Source organism: Parus major, chromosome 1A (genome assembly GCF_001522545.3).
Source record: "Parus major isolate Abel chromosome 1A, Parus_major1.1, whole genome shotgun sequence".
Taxonomy (NCBI): Eukaryota; Metazoa; Chordata; class Aves; order Passeriformes; family Paridae; genus Parus; species Parus major.
Genome location: NC_031773.1, coordinates 59920837 through 59944855, shown reverse-complemented (window position 1 = coordinate 59944855; position 24019 = coordinate 59920837). Strand labels below are relative to the sequence as shown.

Sequence of the window (24019 nt, the reverse complement as noted above, 5' to 3'; positions counted from 1 at the left end):
GTTCAGCTCAAAACCAAGTTGGGTCAGATTTGGGTGTGTGTACCCCTGACACCCAGAGCTCTTAATAAAGCACCTTTATATAATCATTCCATGATTATGTGTTCCTGAATGCTAACACTGTCCCCCAGCAGCTGTGCAGTATTACCATTTTCAAAAGACTTATCAGTATTGCTATTCTAAGGATCTTCCCTGGGCTGCATGATCCAGAGGCAGACACAACAAATTCTCCTCTGTAAATGTCAGCACCTGCACTCAGTGAGCTCTGGTTTCCTGTTAACACACAGATGGAGGATCAGACCAGAGATCAAATGTCAGAGTTACCAATGGCAGGAAATTTAATCAGTTTAGATGGAAGCAAAAAAAATCCAGAAGCTTTTTTTTTTTTTTTCCCTAGTAATAGCTATAGTTTTATGCAACATGATGTAAGTTTAAGGTCAAGAGAGTAGATGAAGGTTTTGAAAGGAGTTCTGATTTAAATCCCCCAAGAATGACCAAGGGTGACCGTTAATAAATCATGGCTACCTTGATGCATACAGAAGAAACTGCTGGGAGGCTGAGGATGGAGGCTGAACAAATTCACCTAGGAGTGCCTGAGGAGTTTGAGATGACCCAGCTGTCAGAGGTGGTGGGAAATAGGATTTCCCTGCTCCCACCTGTAGTGGCTCTACCTCCACCAGCTGCACAGCCCAGCCAGCAGCTGCTCACCTCTTACTGCAGACAAAGTGGAGACATTTGACTCCGTCTCACGACATGCGTGTCAGGGATTGGCATCCCTGCTAATTAGAGTTTGTGTCAGGGCTGCAATTGGAGCTGGACACAGTTTGGCACTGGCTTAGCAAGGAAAATAAGAGCATCTTTCTAGAGCTGTGCAGGAGAACCTCCTGTTCCTGCAGAGTCTCACACCAGTGTATTGTTCTGAGAGCCTTTTCCATATTTGAGCAAATGAGCACTGAATCATTTATCAAACACTTGGTAAATTCAGATTTCATTTTTGCTACCTATTCATTTGGCATCCAATTCATAGCCTCTTGACTGACAGCACTGGCCACCTCTCTGAAGCAGGCTTTGAACTTCAGGTGTGTCTCAGCCTTCCCACCCTGGTGGGTCTTTCTCCTCACTAGTTTCCCAAATGATTTCCCAAAGCAGGAAAATGGGGAGGATGCAACAACTTTCAAAGTCACTTTCAGGAGAAAAGAATACAGAGCCCAGAATAAACATACATTTAATTTCTTTGCAGCATTGAGGGGGCTCAAAGAAAACAGAAGGCAGGATCTGGAACAAGAGCTACAGCCCTAGAATTACATAGTAGAACACTGCTGCGGACACACATTTACAGTTGCTCAGGCTGTGTTTGTGGAACCTGGAATGAACAACACATTTGCTATACAATGTTAACACAGCAGGTGTCAAACACCAGTGCATGCCCAGAAACAGTGGCAAACAGAGCTGGGAATCAAAAAATCACCTCATGGCCCTAGGGGAAAAAAAAAAACCAACCAAACAAAAAAAGGCAGCTCAAGGTCTTGGCCTTGTTCTTCATGCTTCTTTGGTTCTGTATTTGGAATACAAGCAATACAGAATTCGCATTATCGCCTTCATATCTCCATTCACAATATCTGTGGATACACAAACCAGAGACAAAAAAAAAGATGGGAAGTATTAGCAATCCCTGGAACAGGATGAGACAGCACCTGCCAAAGACAATCTCCCACCTTTCCCCAATTATAATGTGAACTTGAACAACCTAATTGTGACAGGAAGCAAAACAGAAACTACAGAGGTAGAAGCTAATAATTTATTAAATTAACTTGAAGAAAAGGGACTTCTGCTGCACTCTGTTGCTGGAAGGCAAATGAGGGAAAATAATGCAGAGTAAGAAATTCACTAGCAAAGAACAGAGTACACAATTTAATAGGGCTTTATATCTATGATTATTCTGTATCAGGATATTGTATGTTGGAATTACCTGACACTTTATTTGTTTATTTTTTGTTGCAATACTTCCATCATGTTTTGCATTTGATGCATTGATTTTTGGTGGTTTTTTGGGTTATTTTTGTTCCTTTGTTTGGGGTTTTTTGTTTGTTGAGCCTTTTGTTGTTGTTCTGGGTTTTTTCTTTAGTTTTCAGTTTATTTTTTCTTGGCTATATAAACTGCTTTTGTATTTAAAAGTTGCAGAGGAAGAGGGTAATAGGATTCAGAGGACTTACTTTTCTTATGGTGCTGTAAATCACTGGGAGAAAGACTTACAAAGAAACACTAATAAAATGAGATCCTTGAAGAGTCGAAATAGTGTAGCTGTAACAAACTAGGAGCCCTAAATCATATTAAATTCACTCACTAGCTGAGGATTTCCCCAGTGAAGCTAAAAGACTTGCAGATGTTGACACAAATATTTCTTATACAGATCAACTGTGTGTTTGAGGCAGCGCAGAACAGCCAGAGGGGAGGAAGGAAAGCACAGATTTCTCTTTTCACACAAAAGGTGGATCTCAGCATGGAGACCTGAGCCCATACTGATTACTCTGTTAATGTTAACATAAATAAAAGCTCTTTAGCTCCAGGCTCCTGGCTCTGTGCAGCACAGCAAAAAGCTCACAATTCATGAATGCCCAGCATGCAAACTGCTGACATCACCCAAGCAGTAGTGGGAAAAGAGAATAAAAGGAAAAAAAAAGGAAGCCCTAAGTCCTCTCTTTCCCTCTCCATGATGCCATCTGTTTCATACCAAACACATGCACCCATTCATGAATAACTAACAGGGAGCTAGAACTGGAATAATGCTTTTTATTTTTAATGAAGATTTGTCTTCCCTATTGAGCAACAAGCTGGTAGAGGAATGCTGGGATCATGTGCCCTGCTAAAGGTCAGACTTCGCAGCCACAGCACCACCCATTAATTAACCACATCCCTCATCCCAGCAGGAGCTGGCACCAAATTTTTCTTTGGAGTCTTTTAATTGGAAAACTGGACTCACCCCCAAATGGAGCTTATTTGTTTGTTCTTGTGGTGGAGAAAGAAAGAGGAACATGCATATACATTGATTCAGTGATGGAAACATTCACTTGGATGAAGATCAAGATTCAGCTCCCAGGTCTGAACCAGGAATAACAGCAACTAAGAAACTGTGACTTACATATTCAGGAGACTGCCCCACCATATTCTGAGTTTGAATAGAGTGATCAGTGTTTTGGATTTTCCAGAGAAATTCTTCAAGGTGTCTTCCCACAGAAACAAGCTTGCTTTTAATGCACTGCAAGTTTTTCTGAGATGGGAAAATAGCTTTGCCTCCAGCTCAACTGCTGTAATTTCCCTAGGAGCTGTCACTCATTTAAATCTTTAACAAATACTGAATTACTAAACAGTTTAAGTTTAGTGTAAAGTTACTAAACTTATAACAATCCAACTTTTTTAGCATAGAAATAATGATTTTTCAAAAAAAAAAAAAATTACTACCTCTACTATTCATTCTACATGAGGTGCTGTAGGGCAGCCATAGCAGCCATATAATGAAATGTGTCAGTGTCATTTCCAGAACCTGCTTCCTGCAATTACCCAAACTTTTTCTAAGCTGGGATGTTAGCAATTCTATTCCAGATAAGTTTGCATGTCATGACTCACCTTCGGATTTCACATGAAAATTCAGAAGACCTCCCTCTGCTAGCAACTCCAATGCCAAGTTAATGTTGTGGAGCTGTTGGAGAGAGAGAGACAGTAATATAGCTGACAATATTTTCTAACCAACAGAAGGCTTTAAAAAGTATTTCTCTAGTTGCTGAAGATACTGATTCATAAGTATCCACTCCTATTCCTCTCTTTAGTTTTGATGAAGTGCTCTTCAGAATTTATACCAATTATAATATAAAATTAGATGTAAAATCCATCTTCAGCAAAACATATCCCATGAAGTGGGCAGAAGAATCCATTTATTTAAAAATAGACCTTGTATATGAAAGGCTTGTGTTAATGGGAAAAACAGGCTATATTCCTAACTGGATCTAATGGATGCATGGAGTCTATTTCTGGGTATTTTTAAACAATGCATGTATGCTCACCACACTTGGAAAAAACATAAAGGCAAAAGTTCTCAATATTTCATTCAGGATTGCAAAGGTCAGGTATGCTTGTTAGCTAGAAGTTTCTGCTGTACTTCTAAAATGTCTATTCACATTAATAGTAGTGATGATACACTCAATAACACTCATCAGAAATTAAACACAAATCTGTGAATAAAGGCTGAGGGTTTTTTTCTAATTTTTCCTAACTGCTTTTTCTCTCCCTTCCCCACATAAAAGCAGCATCACACACATAATCAGCAGTGGTAACAAGCTTTTTAAAAGTAATATCCTCTTCTAACAGCTTAAGGGTAGTTATTTACTTGGCTGGTAATTAGGAAATTCCTTTTCTCTAAAGGAGTAACAAGACCTGAATGAACTTCAGATTGCCTCTTCTTGCCTTCCATGAGCTACTGGGCAATTTATCCTTTGGGAGGCTGCTGTTCTCTGTTATGTTGTGACAACAAGCACAGGAATCCCCCCTGCATAAGCCAAGGGCTCTGAAGTGAAGCAACAGATTTATGTTTCACCTGCTTCTCTGATTTACAAGTAGCTGAGACTGCCTGTTTGGATTCAGGTTTCTTTTCTTCCTCTGATAGTTAGCAGAGAGGAGAGCTTCAGACCATGCAGTTCTAAACAATTTGCTGATGGGAATGAATATATCAAATGTTTCCTTAATAAACCAGCACAGGCAAAAAGGACACATTTCCCTCTCTGTAATGCATTGGGGATTTTCAAGGAATGACAACATGCACATTTCGAAAAGCATCTTCAGACAGAAATACCAATAATTACCCAAGAAAGGGAAGCCTTAAAAATAAGGTGCTTTGTCCAGCTGTGCTTTCTGACTCTAAAGACCTGGACAGTTTTCTAGAATTTACAACTGGGCAGCAGCCAGGACATCTGGGGTGTTTCAGCTCTGGGCCTGTTTTGGCTAAAGTACTGAGTTCTGTACAGTTTTGATAAGCACACAAGCCCTCCATCATCATAATTTTCCTCTCCTGATTGTACAGATATCCCTCCTAGTTTCAGCCTCCAACTATTTTGTATTCTTTGTGACAGAAAAAATACACCTTTCTACACTCATGAGCTCCCAGAGCTGCACTTCTTTACAGTTACTTGTAAACACCCTTTTTTTTTTGGCAATAAACACCCCAAAAAACCCTGCAACAAACCTGCCCACGTGCAGTGTTGTCTTCTTGCACCTCAAAATCAATCACCTCCTGAATTTCAGTCAGGGAATGGTTTTGGTAAGGTGGATGCATCACACTTATCCCAACAGTGCATACGGTTGTCACCATTCCAACAACAAATGAGATCTTTTAAATCCAAGCAAAGGCTACATCTTTATACTTTACTGCACCAATTAATGTCTAAAATGACAGGAAGTTAGAAAGCACAGGGAAATTGAAAGATGTTTTGTGTACAAATGACAGCTGAGCTATGGTCAATTGATATTTTTAGTTGTAGTGTCATCCTGCTTTTCATTTTGTAATGAGCATCAGAGGAGAAACAAATGGGAAATACCACTTTGGAAAACTGTTCAACAGCAAGTCCAGTCCTTGGGAGTAACTTTGTTAAAATGAAATTACTTTGTTTTCTAAAAGTAGTAAATTTTATGTTAAGATTTGTACTGAAGCATAACCCAACCCCATTTTATTAATCTCTGATGCCAGTGATGGGCAGGGTAAGAGCTAGGAAGTCTGAGCTTTGATTTGAATTTTAGGGCTATCTCATTTCCAGAAAGACATCTGTGAGGCTACAATAGGGCTGAACCAAAAAGAAAATGGTTACCGATGAATTTTTAAATAAGAAATTATCCAGTGACTTCCTCGAAATAAAGCTAATGGAAATGTTAAAAATTTCTGTCCAATTCAATGGGAACAGACCAAATAATTTTGAAAACTCAGTGGAAGAGAAAGGGAATAAAAACAACTCTAGGGAAATGCTTATGTCTGATTCAAACCTTCAAAATACATTTTCCCTGTTCTTAGATTAAAAAAACCACATTTTTTTCCTAATGCTTTAAACAGATACCAACTGGCAGAAATGAAATTTTGACATTTGAACCTAGGTGTCAAACAATTGTGCTTTTAAAATTTGAAAAGCTCCATGGGAATATTTATTTGTTAATATAGGACCTCTGAGAATTTTCATTACAAATAAATATTTCCCAGGGGCATTAACTCTGCTAAGGTTGGGAATAAGATGAAAGCTTCATCTGTGCAGGGAAGCCGTAATGCAAACCATGCCAGAGGAGAGATTTCCTTCTCTGGCAGCTCTCAAGCAAAAAAGATCTGACATATTTCACTTCCAGAGATTTGAGCACAAACCAGGAAAAATAGCTACAGTTTCAAGATTTTCAGAGCTACTCAGTGACCCAAATGAAAAAAAAAAAAAAAAGCCTACCCACACCAGAGACAATCCAAAAATACTTCAAATATCTCAAAATATAACAACATTCCAGACCTGTGGAGGAGGCAGCCCAGCACACACTTCCTTCTGGCTGGTAACAGCTTTTACTTTTAAAGCACAGATGAAATCTGCCTGGTAGAGGTGGAAAAAGGTGCGAAACAGGTCTGGCTGAGTATGTTACTGCCCCCAACCTTGGGGGAGGAAAGGATGCAAACTCTCAAGAGCTTCCCAAAAACAGAAGGGGCCTTCAAAATGTGCCAGCCCTGTCTTGAATTAAGGTATATTTTTAGGGCAGCATAAAGAAGCTCACAGGAATCCAAGTTCTGCTATGCAAGAGGTGTCATCCTCTTCAAATCCTGTTTGCAGGACAGACTGGTAGAAGAAAACACACCCATTCCACACCAAACAGAGCCCTGGATTTCACCATAAGGCTGCAGAATCATGGTCATGCCAAACAAACACAAGTAACAGGTGTTTGCCTCCCATGAGATGATAATTTTGAAGAGGACACCGACCTGTTCTGAGATATTTTGACAGCCCCGAGCGCCCATGTTGGCACTGCCCCAAAACCCCCTCCTGCAAACACTGTGGGCATGGGACTTCACACACAACTGCAGCAGTGGAAGCAAGAGGCAGAACAAGAGGCAGTTTGATGGCTCAAGCTCTAAATAATTTCATAACAACATACCATCTCCATGGTGCTGGCCGGAGTCAGGAAGAAATTCCTTAAATTCAGAAAGTAACCCTCTAGTTGTCCAATTAAAAGAAGTAAGATAACTCCATCTGAAAACTAGATAAGAATTACCTGAAAATTATTTGGCTTTAGTAAACTATTTCACTAAATGCCATTCTAGCAATAAAGGAATGTAAATGTTACTCGGGCAAGCAGACAGTGTAATGACTCAGTTCCCTCAACCTCTTCCACAGTGAACTTCATATTTAGTTAGATAAGGCTCCCAAATTCATACTTGTGAAAATACAATCTTGTAAAAGGACAGCTATTAAAAAAAAACTATTCCAAATATGAAAATACTTCAGATGAGCACAAATACATAACTATAAATTATAGAAAATTGTGCCTGTGTGTGAAAAAATACTTGAAAACCTTCTTTTCTTACAGTTGCACACTGGAAGAATCTAGAAGAGCACCCCGTTCACCAGAGCCCAGGGTGCTCAGCCCAACTCTTCTTGCAATTTCATACTCTAAAGAAGCTCTCCATTCAGAGGATGAGACTTTGAGATGTGGTGAAAATAAAGCTTTTATACCATGAAGTAAATGCAGAATCAACAATCACTAAATACAGCAATCAACTTGGCTTTCATTTTAATGTTCAGGAGACCTTTATTTCCATCCTGACAAAGAAAGCACCCTTAGAGTTGGGCAGACTGAAAATTACTCCCTGTAGCATTATAAGGGCAGCATTCAATAAAAAGGCTGCATTTTTGCATTAATTATTATCTTCAGAAACTTCAGAGACCAAAGCTTAATGTCTTAACCTAAACCTGTGTTGAGGGTTAGGTGTCCTTTTTTTTTGTTGTTTTGTCCTTCTGGCCTGCCCGGGGAATTTTTTACCCATTATGTGCTGAGACAACCTAACTACCGGTACTTAAGGGTGCTCAAAACGGACAAAGAGTGGCCGGGCCCAGGGAGGGAGGAAAAGGAGCAGAAAAAGAGGGTGGGGACAGTTTTTTAGCTGGGCTTTCTTCGGCTTCGGTGAAGGACGTTGGTGTGCTGGGTCGCGAAGCTGCTGCCGTGGAGAGAAGGGAATTTCGCCATCACCCAGACGGAGCGGCTGCTTCTTCTCCTTCTCCCCTCTTTGTTGGCGGCCTCGCACCCCCTGTCCTGCCGGGACGTGTGGCAGTGCCAGCCACCACCGCGGAGCTGCTGATACACCTCAGCCACCGGCCCAGGATCTCAGCTCATCCCTGCTGTTCCAGCCGACTGTTCCTCGGAGCCCTGCAGGAGCACCAGGACTGACTGCCCGAGGGGTTTGTGAAACAAAGCCTCTCCTCCATCCCATCTCAGCCGAGAAAGCTGTCCCGGCGTCCCTGGTTCTCTGTTCTTGTTATTGCTGTAGCTATTGTTGTTTGTTTGCCTGGTTATACTAGTAAAGAACTGTTATTCCTATCCCCAGATCTCTGCCTGAAAGCCCCTTGATTTCAAATTTATAATAATTCGGAGGGAGGGGGTCTACATTCATTCATCCCACGGGAGGCTCCTGCTCTCCCTAGCAGACACCTGTCTTCTAGAACCAAGACAACCTGGAAATCATTATGTTGCCAAATTTCAAATTACTGTAATAAAAAAGGAGAGTTCCTAATGGTGACAGGAAACACACGAATGGCTGACAAACCATGGATAACATGCAGATTGGAGCACACTACCTGAGATTCGATGTCTCTCACATTTAACCCTAATTTTCCAACATGCTGGTCAACAAATTGCAAGAGTGCCTAAAGAAAAAAAAAGGGGGAAAGGAAAAAAAAAACCATTAACTTTTTCAGTATTTAAGTATGTCATAAAAGAATTTGATGTCTACTAAAAAAAGTAAATTACCTTTTTTACAGCATCCAGTTTATCTGGAGCACAGTTAAATAATTCATCAAAGGCATCATCTTCTGTATCAAAACAACATTAATTGGTTTTATTTTTAATAACTTAGAGATCAGAGCTTTAATGTGGCTGCAGAAGGAGAAAGGTATTTGCAGCTTACAATCCAAGGAGGAAAGGAGTAGCAGGGAGGCAGAGAAAGATGCTGCTTTTATATTTATCAGAGGACCGGATGACAGCCTTCCCGTCAGCCTGACCACATCAGAGAAAACAATTTACTTCATTCATCTCTGTAATTTTCACCTTCAGAGGTTCTCAGTTTGTGCTGCCACCAGTCTGAGCACTAACTAAACTTCACATCACTACAATTTATCTCTTTTCACTTACTTTTTTTTAACCCTGAACCTCTGGGATAAAATGCAGGGAGCAGAAGAGCTGTATGTTTTACTGCTGTCCTCAAAAAAAAGCCAGTTACACCAAATTTGCAGAAAAAAGCCCAACCTCCTTCCTTCAAAAAACCACAAGCAAGATACGGATACTCTGCATTTCCTCTGAAAACTCAGAGACCTCAAAAACAGCCAGCTCTGCCACCCAGTTTAAAGTGGCAATGAGCTGGTGCCAGCAGAGCTGTGCCAGAAAACTAGGAGTCTAAAGGCTTCCAAAGAAATGAGATCCAAATCCCATCCTCACCTCCCCTTTCTGCCCAGGTTCAGCAAAAGCAGGATCCATCTCCTTACCCAGCCACAATACAGCTCTGGTTCAAGCATGAGCAAAATATTTGAAACACCCTGAACAACGAGAGGCACTCTGGCAGCACAAGTACATGGAGAACCAGATTCTACAGCATAGGAAAGCAAAGGCAGCTTTGCTTAAGGGAATTTCCTCCCAAAAGAGAACCCTCCTTTGTGAAAGGGATTCCTCAGGTTTCTCTGTTCTGCCTGTTTGGGGATTGCTTCAGGAGCAGTGTCAGGGAATAGGTGAATCAAACAAATCAGAGAGAGCCCTCTACTGGAGCCACGCTTTGGGATTTCTCTTTGCTAGGAAAGCTGTGTCAAAAATAGGGAGAGAACATCTTGAAGAGTGAATTGCAGATTTCTCTTCCCAGAAGAATCAGCTCACTACAAGAAACACCTAATTATGGGTTGGGGTTTTTTCTTTTTTTTTTCTTTTTTTTTTTTTTTTGTGTGTGTGTGTTTATGTTTGTTGTTTGTTTTTTTTTTTTGTTTTCCTAATTTTTTTTCCTTTTATATTTTTTTTAGTTTGGGGTGGGGGGTGAGTGTTGGAGTTTTTTCACAATTTCAGCCCACACTAGAGAACACTCAGTGGAATAAATCATAAATACATATCAAATTATATAGTTTGCACCTCTGCAAAAGATGAAAATGCCAAAATAAAGGGCACAGCAGAGAATTCAAATGGTTGCCTTGCTTCTCTGGGGATGCAATGTGCTCGTTTGCAGCAGGGAAGAGCAGCTCACACTTAAACCTGAGCAGTGCCCAGACCTTCTGCAGGCTTCGCAAACAGGGACGTTTTTCACCTCAACTGTTTCCCAGCCCTCAAAATCCCTAAGGGCAAAAGCTCTGGGGTTGGTTCAACTGAGCTGCCATCCACAGCCGAGTTCCAGTGGATTTCAAAATCCCATTTGCAAACTGTGGGAAGGAAAGTGTAAAAATGGGTAGCAATGAGAACCACAGTTCTGAAGCCTTTATAAATACAACATGGTCCGTGCTCAAATCCAAGCTGCATTGTGCCCCCAGCCAGGCTTTTTTTTTTGGGTCATCAACCCACCTTCATGTCCTGTCTCCCCTCCCATCTCTTGCCTGCAGTCCACAGGCAAAGTGACCACCCAGTTTCCAAGCTGTATTGTGTTGATAGGAGCAGGCATTAACAGAAGACATTTGGAGAAAAACACCAGGAAAAAAAATCCACGAATCTCCATTAACTTTAGTGGGAGCATACTGATTTTATCATAGGGTAAAAATGGATCAGGACATGATGTATAAAAGCACTTAATGAAACACTGAACTTGGCAATGCCAGCACTTACTTGACTGTGCTTCTATATTCTCTCTGGAAGTGCAATAATAAGCAAGAGTTAGAAAAATGATTCAGCAGAGCTGATCTTATTCATAAGCTTTGCTTATCTGCTATCCTGTAAAGCAGGAGATAGAGTTCAAAGTGGCATTAACTTTATGTCAGAGTGACCTTCCAACAGACATTTTTAAGTACTGCATATCTGTGTGGGGTCTTGGAAGCATATGAGATTTTACCTGGCCCACACACCAATGAACATTTATTTTACAAGCACAATCCTCAATATCCTCTTCCAATAAGCTGCTCATGATATTAGAGCTTGAAGATGTTCTGGCATATAAAAAATGATAGTAGGAAAACCTGTTTCTAGTTCTTAGAATGAAGTCCATATTTTTTTGTATATAAGTGGTATCCTGTTTAACTCCTTTAATAATGACAGTACTTCATACACTCAGCAAGCTAAAACATTTCATTCACAGTAAAATAAGAAAAGAACTGTCTCCTTCCTTTTTATTTAAAGACACAACAGCAAGAAATTAAAAGTAGATTTAAACCTTTGTGGCTTTAGAAAAGTTTCAGTTTAGTCTGGCACAGGTAAATTTACAGTCCCAGATTTTTGTTACTATATTTGCTGTGAAATTCCATGGGAATGACAAATGCTAAGCCTCAGGAATAATCGTGCATATTGGTTTAGAGAATTTTATATACTGAATAAATAAAGGTATTGCACCATAATGCCAAATGTGAAGAGGAGAATAAAAAAAGCTAAGAAAACAGATAAACAATTCACATGCATATGCATGCCTGGGCTTACACCTTTTTCATCATCATGATCCCAGCTACTTTTTGTAAGGGGGAACACACCCACAATGTTTCTTTTCTGATTGACAATGTAAAAAACAGATATTTCCCCTCTTACTTGTTTTCTGTGATATTTTCCACCCCATTTGATGTCTTTAATCCTCTGGAGGTGGTCTGTTGAAAGGACAATAAACAATGTTGGGTTTGTTATACAAAAAATATTCCATAAACAAGCTTTCATGACCTGTTTGCTGCCTTAAATGAGTATCAGAAGGCATTTATTCAATAACTCCAGTACAATTAGTACAGGTATTTGAAGAGATTTCTGCTTCCTTCTACTCTCTTCAGTCTCCAGCAGGAAATCTCTTACTTCCCGATCAGAGGAAGCCCTTGGTGTTTGCTGTTCTTCCCTTTTAGGCAGTGAAAAACACTGTGCTTACATATACCCGTGGTGGTAATTTTTGCAATTATATCCCAAATTCTGGGATATTCAATATTTCCCTACAGTCTCAGAATTGACTTTAAGAAACAAAATAGAGGAAGAAAGTGTGCAGATCTCTGCTTGCAGAGAACAGTACCAAAATATGACCCCAATGGAAGGGGAGTAAAAACCCCCATCACCTAAAGAAAGAAATCTTCAGCATTTAAAAAAACTTTATGATTTATGAATACAAGCTTCTATTTTAAAGCATTTAGAAACAGTAACAGCAGAATTTCTTCATTTTCTTGTTTACAGAGATCAGCAGCTGCTTTCAGTTTCGACCCTTCCCTTGTTTGGCTGAGGAAGAAAAACAGCATAGTGCTTTTCCCCTTTTAAAGACAGACTATCTGAATTGAAAATTCAATCTAATCCACCAAACTCAGAAATTGAAAGGTGTGGTTCACAGAAAATACAAGTATCTCTTTCACAGCTGCACAGACATTTCTCCTAATTCTAAGCAGGTTAGCCTTGTGAAAGGACTCTAGGATCTACTGTAACAAATAGTAAAACTAAAAATACCTCAATGGTGATTGTCTCCACTTGAACATTTGGAGGCAGAGCCAGGGTGGGCTCGAAGTGCTTTGCTATTGCAACCAGAAGATGCAGTGTGCTCAGTAAGTCCTTTGCCAAGATAGCTATTGAGTGTAAGGGAAGAATACAATGGTCAGTGTGGAAAACATGGGAGGGCCATTACACGGGGGGGTACACCAGATTGGGGGTTATATAAATATGAAAATCTAGCAATAGCACAGCTTAACAGTGAGACATACAGGGATGGTGAGGGCTCTTAAGTGAGCCACAAGCCACACACTTAGAGAAGACAGAGCCAGGCAGGGTCAGGTATGTCTGTCTCACTTTTGATTCAACTAGTAATTGAAAACAGGTTGTTTAATTACTGTTCTGGCAGCACACTGCCTCCACAGCAGCCTTATAGCTCAGCCTGTGATGGATAATTTTTGCCAATTTCACTTCTGCACCTACATTCCACACTCCATTTCAGCTGACTTTCTTCCAGTTGCAAACACTTGGCCACAGCTTCCAGAATCACAGAGAGTTTCTGTCGCTGTTTTTTTTCTGTTAATGCAATCTTGTCAACATCCAGCTTGAGAGAGCCTAAGTTTTCTTTTACAGAGGGTCCATAGGAAGAAGGATGTATTTTAACACCATTGTAGGGAAAAAGAAAACAATTAGAAACATAAAATGACAGTGAAGTACATAAAGTCTTGTTTTAAATATTCAATATCATTTCAGAGCTCTGCAAAAGGGAGAGGCACTCCTTGCAGCATCATCCCTCAGCCCTAGCTCTTTACATTCCTTCAACAGGAATCCAAGGAGTGCATCTTTCCTGTTGATAATGTACAAAGTCAATATCAACTCATATATAGAAGAAATATGAGGTCATTGCTCAGGCAAGTAAACCATGAAAATCAGCCAGTCCTGCTCATGCTGCTGCTCTTAGCCTTGGTGGAAAGGAGATAGATTTAAAAGACATCCCCAAAGAGAGTGATAAGGGAAAGAGGAATGTAGTAGGGACAGGAGAGATGGAGAAATAGATTACAGGCTGCTCCAGGAGGTCACGTCCTTATACAAGCACCAGATAGAGCCAAAAGCCTCTTAGATTTTTACCAGTTCCAGTACCAGAACAGTTCTTTGGACCAAGAGCTTTTAATTTTTTTTATTTTTTTTTTTTAAAGACAGGGAAATATATATTTTAGTGCTGATTCCCTCCAGTATTTCTGGTAGCACCACAAGCCACCTTTGTGTTCTAGTTTATGAAGCCCTCCTTCATTTCAGAAGCTCTAAATTTCACACTTCGTTGTCAACCTTTTTATTATGTCAACTAGCAGCTAATAAGAATTCCTTAGAAGTAAAATAACCATGTAAAACAATAGTGAGAATTTGTTCAGAATTGTGACTATCACAGCTGGCCCCCAGTGCAGTGAGAAGTGACGGCAGGTCCCTGCTACTGCGATTCCTGAGGTTTATTCTTTGATTGGAAAGTTCCTCCATAAGATGTCTGCAACAGCTAAACTCAAAGGAGCAGCTCACCCAGGAGATGATGAAGCACCAGCCCATCATACAGGTCTTCCTCCAGACTTTTAACTACTATGTGTTCCTCTTTCAGAGTTCTGTTGATCCACTCAGTCAAGAACTGCGGGGAGGGGTGGAAACAAAGCAATTATATTCGTGTTGTTTAGACAATACAGCACTCAGTGCTGCATTCTGTTTCACTTCTCTCTTCAGGCCCTTATCTCAGATCTTGGTTTGCTTTCAATCTCCACTTCCTTTGTGTTTTTTGGTTGTTCTTTATAGGATAAGTTCTTCCTAATTTTCAAGTGAGATGGACATCTCACTACCTATATTCCGAGGAATTCTGTTATAATAGAGCTGGGAAGAGAGACTCTTCCCACTTCCACCAGGGAAAAGGCTGCACAGTACACTTCCCATCCCCCACCTTTATCAAACATCGCATAATTCACACAAATTCAACTTCTAGGCAGAAGTTTGTAAGAAAAGAGGCTAGGCTCATTCTGAGGGTAGTTTCTTGTACTCATCCATGCTACTAGCATTCCTCCCTCTCATCTCCTGATTTTGTTTTCTTTTTCTTTCTGCAATATAGTACCACTCAGTCCCCAAACACCTCCTTGGAACTTTCTTACATGGCAGTCCTCCCACTGGCCTTCCAATGTCCTTCCTGCCTTTCCAAGGGGAAGCTGCTCAGGAGGCCATGGCATGGCTACAAAAGGAGAAGGACCATTTGTGCTCCTAGTCAGGAGAACAAAGCAGTTCCTCAGGACTTCTCCAAGCATGTGCTTTATTCACATGTGTTGAGAGAAAGGGAAGATGACCTGGTGAAGTAGAACAGAAAAGTAGTAGCCCCAGCTGGCTGCCAACCTGAACATCCCTCTTGTGAGAGGGAAGGGTATTGCTTTTATTGCTGTAATTGTTACAAGTGAGTGTCTGGAGTGGATAATATCCTTCTCACTTGCTGTAAACAGAGGAGAAAATTCATAGCAGATTCCTGTAAGCTCGCCAACATTAACAAAAATGTAAGAAAGGTTTGAAAAGAAAAGTCTCTGAGATGCTTGGAACTGCACAAGAAATAAAAAAGTCTGAACTGAGAAGCTGTCAAACATGTCCTCTGCTGAGAAGTAATAAGACCAGAAAGCTCTGCTCTTCAGCTAATTCTTGAGTACACTTTGTATGTGCAAGGGGTAGAGCAGTACCCCAAACACAAGAGTACAGCCAGAGGGAAGTCAGAAAAGCAGCAAGTACTGCTGAGCACAGACCTATAGCATCCCTCCTTTTCTCTCCCAGCTTGACAGCCACATGTACAGACTGCAGCTCACACCGTTCTGCTTTCTGCCCAGCTATGGGGGCCCCACTCAGCTGCAGAGCAGAGCCTCATGTCTAAAAATGAGTAAATAGGGAAAGGAGAAAAGGAATACTTTGAGAAGTTTGCTGTTGGCTTCCAAATTTAACGATCTTCTATTTTACATGCAACCAGATATTTATAGCAACTACAGGGACCCATTTTGTATTTCTCAGGTCTCCAAAGCCAAAAAGAAAAGTCAAAATGAAAATGCAGTGAAACACTTCCCCTCCCCGGTGAGTTTCTTCACTTCCCTTGTTCTTCCCTTGAAGATTCCTCCCTGTCCCTGTCTCCATTCCAAATATTTCTCTAGAGAAGCCATCAAATCTTTAGATAAAGAAGGCAGTCAAGGGGCACTGATGGTCACCCAGAGAACTCTGTCTCCCTCAGGACATAATTTCCATCTCCTCATCACCCAAAGAAAAGACACTAGACTGTGATGAACATCATCTCAGGAATCTCTGACAGGAAATGGATTAAGCACTGAAGCTCACAGAAATCTTCGTAACTGAGGAAAACTTCGTTTTTGGCAACCTCAAAATAACAAATATGGTCTTTCTGTAGAAAACATAATTGCATTCTGCAGCATCACCTTTCAGAGTTTCCCCTTTGTATAACAACATCATGAAAGCCTGACACAAAATCAAATCTTTTGGATCAAATGTGCATGAATACCTAATAAAAAACAACACCTACCTACATGTTTATAAATGCTAGAAAATACAAACAACAGCACATATCTTAAGCTGCTTTTTATAATATTTATAACAATTTCAGCACCTCCATAATGCAAGGACTGCTGGTCTCATAAGACACATGCCACTTTTCTTCCAGGAAGTTTCTTTACGTGGACTGTGCCATTAGAGAAATTGAAACAGTGATTGAACACACCGGGGAGACTTTCAAAATTAGATGGAAACAAAGTACTTGCCTGTGAATAAGATTCATCCTTCACAGTTACCTCAAACAGGCAGTGTACCATACAATGGCCTGAAAGCTTTCATTCCAAATTTCTGGTGACTTGCATACTCTTCATCCCATTCCCCCTCTGCTCTCTGCTAACCGTTCCAGCTGAGCCAGCTGCTGGTAAAAGCTGCTGCAAATCAGTAGAGCAATCCTAAAAGTTACCATGGGATCAGTGCAGCAACCCTGCACCATATCTCTCTTTAGTCACAGAAAATGCTGGCATGGGTCTGCTTGTGGTCCAAGCCCAGTGTTCTGGCTGGATTCTCACAGCAGTTACTTTATCATCACAATGAAAGAGTAACTGGGTGCTTGTGGTGTGGCTCACCCACACAGGCCAGGTTTGGAGAGGCGTCACATCAGAAGACACTCTGGTTTGTATCTGCACTCCACACCCAGCAGAGCACACTTCATTAGAAGCTTGATCCTGTATGGCCCAGCCACCCTGATGCTGAGCAGAAACAAAAGCTCTGCTTCACTTGTATGGAGCCCAAATACCAAAAGCAGAGTTCATTCCCATCTGTAGAGAGTGGGTGGGGCTCTGGGGTCAGAGAGCTGGGCAGTTTAATGAAAGAGGCTGAAAGAGGTTAGAACTAGGTTGTTTGCTTTAACTCAGCTCGAGGTGAGGGTTAAACTACACTGTAAAAGAAGTGGTACCAGTTTCAGTTCTTCCAGTTTGCAGTTGCTGCTTGAGGTCGGTTTTATGAGTTTCCTCTTCTCGCCTATGAAAGGAAGCAAACAAGATCCATCACAATTATCAGATATTACTAAAACAAGTTTGCAGCTAAATCTGCTATCAGTTTGATATTCCTAATATGGCTAATTTCCCTATGTAGAAACATTTATTTTTCATTTTTATTAATTCCGTATGAGCAAGAAACTGGTATAGCAGACTACTAAGCCTGCTGTTGGAAATTATGCTTCAGTATACTTTAAATCAGTAAGATCTAGATGGACAATTCTAGAATGAGGAAAACACACTTGGTCAGATCCACATGAGTGAAACTCAAATTTCAGTTAAAGAATCAGTAGGACTTTGTGTTGCTTCTTCATAATCTGCCCCCAAAGAGTCATCAGCCAAATTACACACACAGAACTTATTCATTTCTGATATAGCCAAGGGATCACTGCTGAAAAATACAAAATTCATTTGTACACAACATTTTCTGTTTGTCCCTTCAGGTGGTTCTTTGGCCTATTTTGTGTCCTGGTTCATAAAACACATACCTGTAGTGATAACATCCTCAGTTAGGAAACGATCAAGTGTAGAAGGCTGTGTAAATACATTTAAAATGTCTGGATCCATTGTATTTAATCACTCCTAGTAAAGTAGTAAAAAACATTTGGGGGAAGGGAACATGAGTAAAGGCACATAAAGATCAAAATTAGTGCTAAGAAAAAAAACAAACCAAAAAGTTTTTTTATCAGTTATTATTTCACCACTATTTATTAAATTGTGTGGAAAGAAAAAAGTTTAAAACAATTTTCATTTTTTTCTGTTAATCATCAAAATGTAGGAAAAGAAGACCTGAAGACCTAAAGTAAAACTTCCTTAAATTACATCTAATTATAGTCCCTGTAATAGATGAGTAAAATCCTATTTCAGCTGAAATGAAAATGAAGCTTTCAGTCCCTAGGTATTGTTGGATATGTGCTAGAAAACATAAAAATTACCAATACTTAAGGAGTATTAAAACAAGAACCCAATAGTTAAATTACTGCAACAAGTTAGTAAATATAAGCAGCTTCCTTTATTAGACCAGCTGGTACAGCTGTGGGGAAACATAGACAGCTATTGGCATCTGAACAGTCTCTTACAAATTCTAGTATAGCGTCATGAAATAATTTCTATTGGAAGAGAACTCTGGGATCATTGGGTCTCAACTGTTCACCCACCACTAAACCATGTTCCCAAGTGCCACATGTGCATTGTTTTCAAATCTCTCTAGGGATGGTGACTCCAACACTTTCCTGCGTAGCTCCTTCTAGTGCTTGAGTGCCCTTCCAGTGCAAAGCTTTTCCCTCATGCCCAGTCTGAACCTCCCCTGGCATGACTTGAGGCTGTTTCCTCTTGTCCTGACTCTCGTTCCCTGGGAGCAGAGCCCTCCCCCAGCTGTCCCCTCCTGTCAGGGAGTTGTGCAGAGCCAGAAGGTTCCCTCTGAGCCTCCTTTTCTCCAGGCCAAGCCCCTTTCCCAGCTCCCTCAGCCCCTCCTGGTGCTCCAAACCCTTCCCCAGCTCCATTCCCTTCTCTGGACATGCTCCAGCCCCTCAATGTCCATCTTGTCCTGAGGTTCCCAAGCTGTGCCAGGATCTGAGGTGTGGCCCCAGCAGTGCCCAGCACAGGGTCAGTCACTGCCCTGGCCCTGCTGCCACACCACAGCTGGCACAGCCCAGGTGCCTTTGGCCTCTTGCCCCCCTGGGCTCCTGTCCAGCCTCTGTCCCCAGCACCCCCAGGGCCTTTCCCAGCTTTCCAGCCCCTCTTCCCCAGCCTGGAGCTGCAGGGGTTGGTGTGAGCCAAGGGCAGCACCCAGGACCTGGCCTTGTTGACCCTCAGACCACTGGCCTGGGCCCATGGATCCAGCCTGTCCAGATCCCCCTGCAGAGCCTTCCTGACCCCAGCAGATCCACACTCTCACCTAACTGGGTGTCACCTGAGAAATGACTGAGGGAGCACTCAATCCCCTTGTCCTGATCAAAGATAAAGATATTAAACAGGACTGGCCCTGGTGCTGAGCTCTGGGGACTCCACTTGTGACTTGTCACCATCTGGATTTGACTCCATTCCCCAGCACTATCTGGGCCCAGCCTTCCAGACACACAAGAAGCAAGATGGTGCTTCATAAATGAAATGCACATTGATTTAAGTGCCAGAAACCAGAATCACAAACTGCAATGTGTTGTGGCCTGAAGAGGTGAAAGAAATTACAGGAGGATGAGGGCTCTGGACACTTACAGCAGTCTATGGTTCTAGTATGAGTAAGAGAGCTCATCCTTCTCAACACTCCAAAAATCTCTGGAAGACCGATCAGAGAAGATGTGATGACCAGGAAGACTTTTACTGCTGGACCACTATGGGAGAAGGGATGCTGACTAGTTTGTGGTTCTTTTAAAGTACAAAAGAAAACCATATGTTCCATATTAGAGAGTCCCACAGGAGAGTTTTCCCACTCTCTACCCAGGGTGCCCACATTGGGAGCCCTTTCTCCTAACTCTTGCTGTCAAATGAGTGAGAACGGCACTTTTAAAGAGCAATCCAGAGGATTTAAATGAGTGGCTAATCCTAGTTTTAGGAATGGAGTTCCCTCCACTCTATTACCAGAGACAGCCCTGGTTGCTGCTGCAGGTGCCTGAAGTGAGATGCTCCCTCTCACTTCAGATGACCCAGAGCAAGGCATCTGCTGAAAATGCTGTGGCACAAAACATCTCCAAAGTGGTATTCCTTTGCCTGCTAGTTTTATACACCAAACAACACAGTGCTGCTCTGAAGGCTTTCACATATTTCTTACAGGCTCCAGTCAAAGCATGTTACAAACGTGTATTTTAACACAGATTTTGCCAAAGCTGAGAATACTGGTAGAAAATAACAATTGGGTGCTTTTGCACATCAATCTGGTAAAACAAATTGGTACAAAATTGCTAGCAAGGCACTAAGAGAAAGGGTCACAAGAGAATTTTTTTCATTATTGTGGTGGCAAAACTGAATGCTGTCTCTAAAAAGGTGCTTGATAAAAACAGATGGGAGAAATTGAGTGTTGTAGTGCCTGAGGAACAACTGAACTAAGACTGCCCAGTTGAAATGAACTGAGAGAAGTTAATTAACAGAGAGCAACCCGAGGACAACTTACTTTTAAATTAGGTTTCTAGCAGCTGTGATGCCTTGGGGAAGTCCAGCTCATAACAGAAATGGTCTGTGTAAACTACAACTTACTCTCACCCAGTTTTGCAATATTCAAGTTCTGTATCTCTTAATTCCTTCAACAATCAAAGTGGTGTGTGCTGCCTGCCACACCTTCAGGCTCTTTTTGGCCAAGGAACCCGAACATCAGAAGCCACTCTAAAATTTGGAAACCTGTAAGGAACGGCCTGAAATTCAGAATTTACATTAATGTATCATAATACACTCTAGGGCCTCAGTCCTGTGTGTTACTCAGTTAAAACTTCTGCACTGGGTAATATTAATTTGCCTAGTATCCAGTCCCTTTGGGGAAAAAAGCCAGAGCTATAAGCAGTGCAAGGATACATAGACACTTCCCCAAAACATTTTTAACAGTCTGCAGTTCAGCCTTCCTAAAGCAAAGCTGGGGGTCTGGTCACTAGAAGTTGTCAACACATTTATTCCCATGAACTCCCCACTCACCCCTTGAACATGTGTCTGTCTCAGCACTCAGCATTGAGGAGGTGGAGTGTGGCCCTACATCATGCAAAGTTCCATCTCCTGTTTCTTGCTCTGACCCACCAGCTTCCCCTGAAGGCATCATGCAAAGATCAACTGATCCACATTTTTCACACCCCTGTGTTAATGCTCTGTGTCCCTCCTGCCCTACTACCCCAAACCCTCCATGTCCATCTCTTTCCAAAACCAAGAAAAGACAGCCCACAGTTACCCTTCCCTGGAAAACTAGCTGGTCAGCCTCAGTGCTTTTTTCTGAGCTTCCTCCAGCATGATCACAGCCTTTTGGAGGTGCTAGGAACTGGACCTGTCCAGATTTAGAAAGGGGCACTGCAGCATTCACAGTGGTCTCTGCTCCTCTCCTCCTGTTTCCTTTTTCATCACTGTTGACCCTTTATTGGGAATTATCTATTAGATCTCCAAGATCTTATTCCTACATAGCAACACACCATTAAGAGCCCATCATTTATTGTATTTCAGCTCACATTTATCAATATTGATTTCCCACAGGCATTTCCCAGAGGCTCCCACAGAGGCTGACAACTGCAGTTCTTCAGCATTTAATAGACTCATTGTTTATTACTCATAATTAGCACTCACAGGCAGTCTTTCATGTGGCAGTGCAGCATATTGGTGGGGCTTGGTCCCAGGCAACAGCCTTTCAGAGAGTAACATACTACAGGAACATAAAATGGAATGTTTTATGTTGGGTTCGGGACAAGTCCTTGGGTGAGCTGTTTAAACAGGAAAGGTCAGAAGAGCTGGTTCTCACACACAGAATTCCGTATTTGCTGCAACCAGCCCCTGCAGCCCATCAGTTAAATTTGCTGCTTAGAGCTGTGGTTGACATCCTGTTTTTTCCAGGCCCCATCCTCCTGCACAAGTTTTTTATCAGTACTTGGAGTAGATTGTAAGAGACAACTGCTTAAATACTGACTGTACAGGCATTTCATTCCGGCATCCTTAAATAAAATAGATGCTTAATTATGGGCTATTCAAAGGAAATAGCATTCTCTGAATGAAATGCTCATTCTCTGAGAATGCCATGGATATACAGGCTTTGCTTTAAAGCTAAGGGGTGTTTGATTTCTTGTGTGCCACCTGCAGGGACTGCCAAGAAGCAAATTGTTCTTAGGTCAGGAGCTAGGCTATTGCACAAACTCTCAATGTCACAACTACCGATAAACAACTAATTCTCAAGTTGGGTCAGAGCAGCTCACTTTTCCTCCATGAGTCTTCACAGGGTCTGGCTCCCAAGGCACTACACAAAGCACTAATGGGGGTCTCTGGCTTACAAATCAGCTGTAGAATATTCACAAGGCACTTTCCAATGCTACCAAACTGTTTCATCCGTTTCATTTCCTGCTTGAAAAGATGAAAACCCTACTCTAGGTCAAACACATTTCCTAAGTAGATCACACAAAGGAAGGGGGAAAAAAACCCAAATGGGAATGTTAATAGTAATATTTCCACCTTTGAGAAACCAGAATTAAAAAATAAGTAAGGATTAATAAGAGAATGCACATTGTGCGCCCAGTTTAAAACTTATTTTCACTTCCCTGTGTAGTGCCGGACCTTTCAGGAGCCATCTTTGCTCATGAGCATCAGAAGAGATGTTATCTTAGTAAGAACAATCCTCACAGACACAGAAAATCTTCTAGTTAAGAACACTAATTATGAAAAAAAGCACCCAAAGGACTCCCATTTTCCAAACTTACTACTCTCTCCTCCAGTAACTCTCCAGAACTCTTCCAAGACCTTGTCCCAGCAGTCAGGATGCAGTTTGTGGGGCCGAGGGCTGAGCCCAGGCTCAGAGGTCTCCCACACAAGGGGAAGTTGTGCCGTAGTGCTCTGCTCTTAAAAACGAAACTGTGGCCCCATCCGGAACTTAATTGTCTGTGTGCTGGTCTCTGCTGCAGAGACTGAAATAAACAGGAATACAGGAACAGGAAACATGCAGCCCTGCAACTCCTGAAACACCATAAAATATTAAGATATGATCATTCGTGGATGGCACTACCCAGCACGACAGGGCTACTCTGCCTCTAGGGCTACTCAAGAGCACTTTTGGTTTGCATGATAAAAAAACTAGCCAAGAGCAGACAAGATCATGTTCAAATACACCTTTTCCTCATGCTCCTTCAAGTATTTTATAAAGCAGATCAGGACCACTCTACCTACCTGGCAGAAGGAGAAACCTAGAAAATGAATTAATTTGCCCTTAGAGAGGGAGTCAGCCACACCAGGGGCCTCATGTGAGACAAGAGTTATCCCCAGCAGACAATGCTGCTGCTCTTCCTCCCCTTTTACATCACTGATTAAAGAGACAGAGCTCCCTACAGAAACCACCTTCCCTGGACATTTCTTCCAGGTATGAATTGCATTTATTAACACACCTTTTTTTCCTCCAAAACCTGATATAGTGACCAGTGCATGGAGTATCCAGACTTTTGCAGAACAGCAGAAGCCAATCCTGTATGAGTTGCATTTGATTTCATGCCTATGATGCCTAAAGATTTTTACTTTATATATATTTTTATGTATTTGTAGCTTTGCACTGTTAATACATGGTTATACATGGTTATATAGTTTTCCTACCCCTTTCTCTTAGATTTTAGAGTACAAAGCAAACCCTTTTAATATTCCTGAAATTCTGTTGAGTCGAGTCTCATTTTCAAGAAGAGAGACTCTAACAAAGACGTTTTGTTTTGCAGCCAGAATCTGAGGAGACATCACAAGAAAACAGGGCAAAGAAGCCCCTGGACCGGCTCCAAGGGGCTGACCCAGAGCAGGTGTTTCTGAAAGTCCTCAAAGCACATCACATCATGCACACACCCCCACCATGAACACCTGCCCCCCACGTGAAAATAGCCACTGAGGAACAATTCAAGGATTCAACAGCAATAACAAGTCCTGACAATGCATTTTCCCACTCTTCCACATGGCCCTGGCTGTAC

General features: G+C 41.6%; 1 protein-coding gene across 3 annotated transcripts; it reads right to left on the bottom strand.

Annotated features, from left to right (window-relative positions):
• Positions 1-1197: 1197 nt before the first annotated feature.
• Positions 1198-24013, bottom strand: PARVG (parvin gamma). 3 transcript variants are annotated; one of them, XM_015627677.3, is made up of 13 exons: positions 22781-24013; positions 17900-17993; positions 17330-17394; positions 14386-14488; positions 13318-13458; positions 12856-12971; positions 11974-12029; positions 11068-11090; positions 9028-9089; positions 8856-8924; positions 7159-7260; positions 3622-3694; positions 1198-1616 (listed from the first exon to the last, which is right to left on the bottom strand). In XM_015627677.3, exons 2-13 carry the CDS (start codon positions 17976-17978, stop codon positions 1537-1539), a joined length of 969 nt encoding a protein of 322 aa, XP_015483163.1. In that variant the 5' UTR covers positions 17979-17993; positions 22781-24013; the 3' UTR covers positions 1198-1536. The 3 variants fall into 3 exon arrangements, with proteins under 3 accessions (XP_015483163.1, XP_015483164.1, XP_033370427.1); XM_015627678.2 differs by lacking the exons at positions 17330-17394; positions 17900-17993; positions 22781-24013 and adding an exon at positions 16641-16784; XM_033514536.1 differs by lacking the exons at positions 17330-17394; positions 17900-17993; positions 22781-24013 and adding an exon at positions 14997-16634.
• Positions 24014-24019: the final 6 nt, after the last annotated feature.

What these genes read in the sequence shown, in the direction of transcription:
- PARVG (XM_033514536.1), bottom strand. Translation starts at nt 15,146, where the DNA reads ATGCTTGGAGAAGTCCTGAGGAACTGCTTTGTTCTCCTGACTAGGAGC. An exon ending in GCCAGTGGGAGGACTGCCAT is followed by an intron (nt 14,489 to 14,996) that starts GTAAGAAAGTTC and finishes CCCTCCCCGCAG; the next exon opens with TTCTTGACTGAGTGGATCAA. An exon ending in TTTTCATGTGAAATCCGAAG is followed by an intron (nt 1,617 to 3,621) that starts GTGAGTCATGAC and finishes GTGTATCCACAG; the next exon opens with ATATTGTGAATGGAGATATG.